General features: G+C 36.2%; 1 protein-coding gene across 1 annotated transcript; it reads right to left on the bottom strand.

Annotated features, from left to right (window-relative positions):
* Positions 1-865: 865 nt before the first annotated feature.
* Positions 866-1,204, bottom strand: LOC133335818 (general odorant-binding protein 57c-like; the record flags this gene model as incomplete). The annotated part of the gene is made up of 1 exon (XM_061544117.1): positions 866-1,204. A coding segment is annotated over one exon (339 nt), but the record flags the coding sequence as incomplete, so codon positions are not given.
* Positions 1,205-2,162: the final 958 nt, after the last annotated feature.

The following is a 2,162-nucleotide window of genomic DNA, read 5'->3' as shown; positions in this document are numbered from 1 at the left end:
CATTTCACCTGCGGAGGATAGAGAGATAAACAATTAGAACGTAAGGTTCGATAATTAACTATAGCCGCATTTAGACCTAGCCCCTGATTGGAAGTTCGAGAATTTGAACTAAGCTTGGAAGAAATAATAAGATGGGCAAAGTTTGGATGAAATCTAAATTTTCTGAAACGGATTTGGTCCAAAGAAACATGGGGTCTAGAACCAATATTTCGATGAGACACATTTTCACCGTGTTAAAGTCTATACACCCTCATTAGCCATAAGGCTGAGAGTATAATTATCCTTTAAAATTTTCTAAAATTTTTAATTATGGTTTACATAATCCGTTTTTAGAAATGTCGGTATAGGTCCACTTTTTGGTATGTTCCCTATATTTTCATTTCTAGTACCTGTCAATATATCTATGGTGGAGGGTATCCAAAGTTCGGCCCGGCCGAACTTACCGCTTTTTCACTTGTTCATAGTAGGTTGGGTTTTCCCAGAGTAGGCAACTAACCCGACGCCCCAACGCATTTTTTACAATTCTTATGGGTGAACTCGCGGCATATATTAGCTCACTATTTCATCGGGTGATGAGAATAGCTCCCCAGGTGGCACCGCGGGGAGGTCAGTGTCCACAATTGAGATGAAAGAGGGACCAATATAAGCCTGGACTTCGCCATGTTAAAGCCAATTAGAGCCGTTGCCGTTGGTATCTATCATCCCCTACCCCACCCCTATTAGTTCAAGTTTTTAAAAAGAAAAATTTTTTCAAGCACCTGTGTCGATTTTTTTAATAAAATTTATTTTTAAATTATTGTTGCCATTTTTGTTGTTTTTTTTCTAATTTTTCCTATCTAGTCCTTCCTTTCCGATTACCCGGCATTTACATCATTGCATCCAATCCACATGTCATCATTTTGAAACTATATTCGCAGGGTTCATCGATAAATTCGTTTTCTGCCTTACATTTGATGGCAGCATCCATATGCTCTTGGGTGACACGTTCATCTTCTTCCAACTTGGTCAAATCCAGTTTTCCCATTTCATCCAAAAGGCCCATATCCTCCATAACACAATGGGTAAAACATTTGAAACGTTCATCCATGGTATTGGGATCGAAATCGTCATATTTGGGAATGGCTTCAAATTCGTCCTCTTGGATGTTGTTTTGTTCCATGCATTTCTGGGCGAGCTCTTTGTATTCCTCCCACTGGGCAGTGGTCTGAAAGAGAGGGGAAGTGGGAGAATATTTAAAAAAATTGAGAAGATATTTGCTAAGAAATCCATGATATAACTTTGGTAGACCATAGTCCTCAGGTCCAATATCCTTCTCTTTAAATTTCATAATTTCCTTGGATTTCCATTGCAAACTTACCCCGCCAACAAGAAGCGCCACTACACAAATTGCCAAACACAAATAAAAATTCATTTTGTTTTTGTAATTTTTTTTAGCTTTTAATTTTCTAATTTGTTTTGATTTGTGTTTAATGGACACCTTCTGGACTGACATTCCGTTGATGGATTTGAATTTTTGTTTTTATATGGAAATTTTGTGTAGTTTGCTATTCGAAAATCATTCAATTGCATGCCTAAATTCAATTATAATTTTTAGTCAATTTTTTTATTGTTGTTGATTTTTAATTGAATTAAAACATTTCATGTAAATTCTAATGAATGAATTTTATTTTAATTCGATTTTATTTATTAGCATCATTTGATTTAATCTTGTTTTGTTACACTTTTTATACCCTTCACCACACTGTGGTACAGGGTATTATGTTTGTAACAGGCAAAAATAATCGAGATAGACCCATGGTTCCTTTTGAGAATATGCATAGAATCACTTTCTATATCGATTTATGCATGTCCGTCCGTCCGTCCGTCTGTCTGTGCATGTTAAATTGTAAACAAATTGGCATAGGTCACTTATTCGGCCCAAGGACGAACCCTATTGAAATTGGGAAGAATCGGTTCAGATTTAGATATAGCTCCCATATATATATTTTACCGATTTAATGTAAACGGTCCCTATATATCTCTCGATTTGCACGAAATTTGGTACAGCCTAATCATTTAGGTCTAGAATGATATGTGCCAAGTTTCGTAAAAATCAGTCCAGATTTAGATATAGCTCCCATATATAGTTTCGTCCGATTTCATGTAAATGGTGCCCCAAAGTC

This window comes from Musca vetustissima, unplaced genomic scaffold (assembly GCF_032173495.1).
Source record: "Musca vetustissima isolate MV318-11 ecotype Yass unplaced genomic scaffold, APGP_CSIRO_Mvet_v1 utg954708, whole genome shotgun sequence".
NCBI classification, from domain to species: Eukaryota; Metazoa; Arthropoda; class Insecta; order Diptera; family Muscidae; genus Musca; species Musca vetustissima.
Note: the sequence above shows the minus strand (reverse complement) of the source record. Positions and strands in the feature narration are given on the sequence as shown.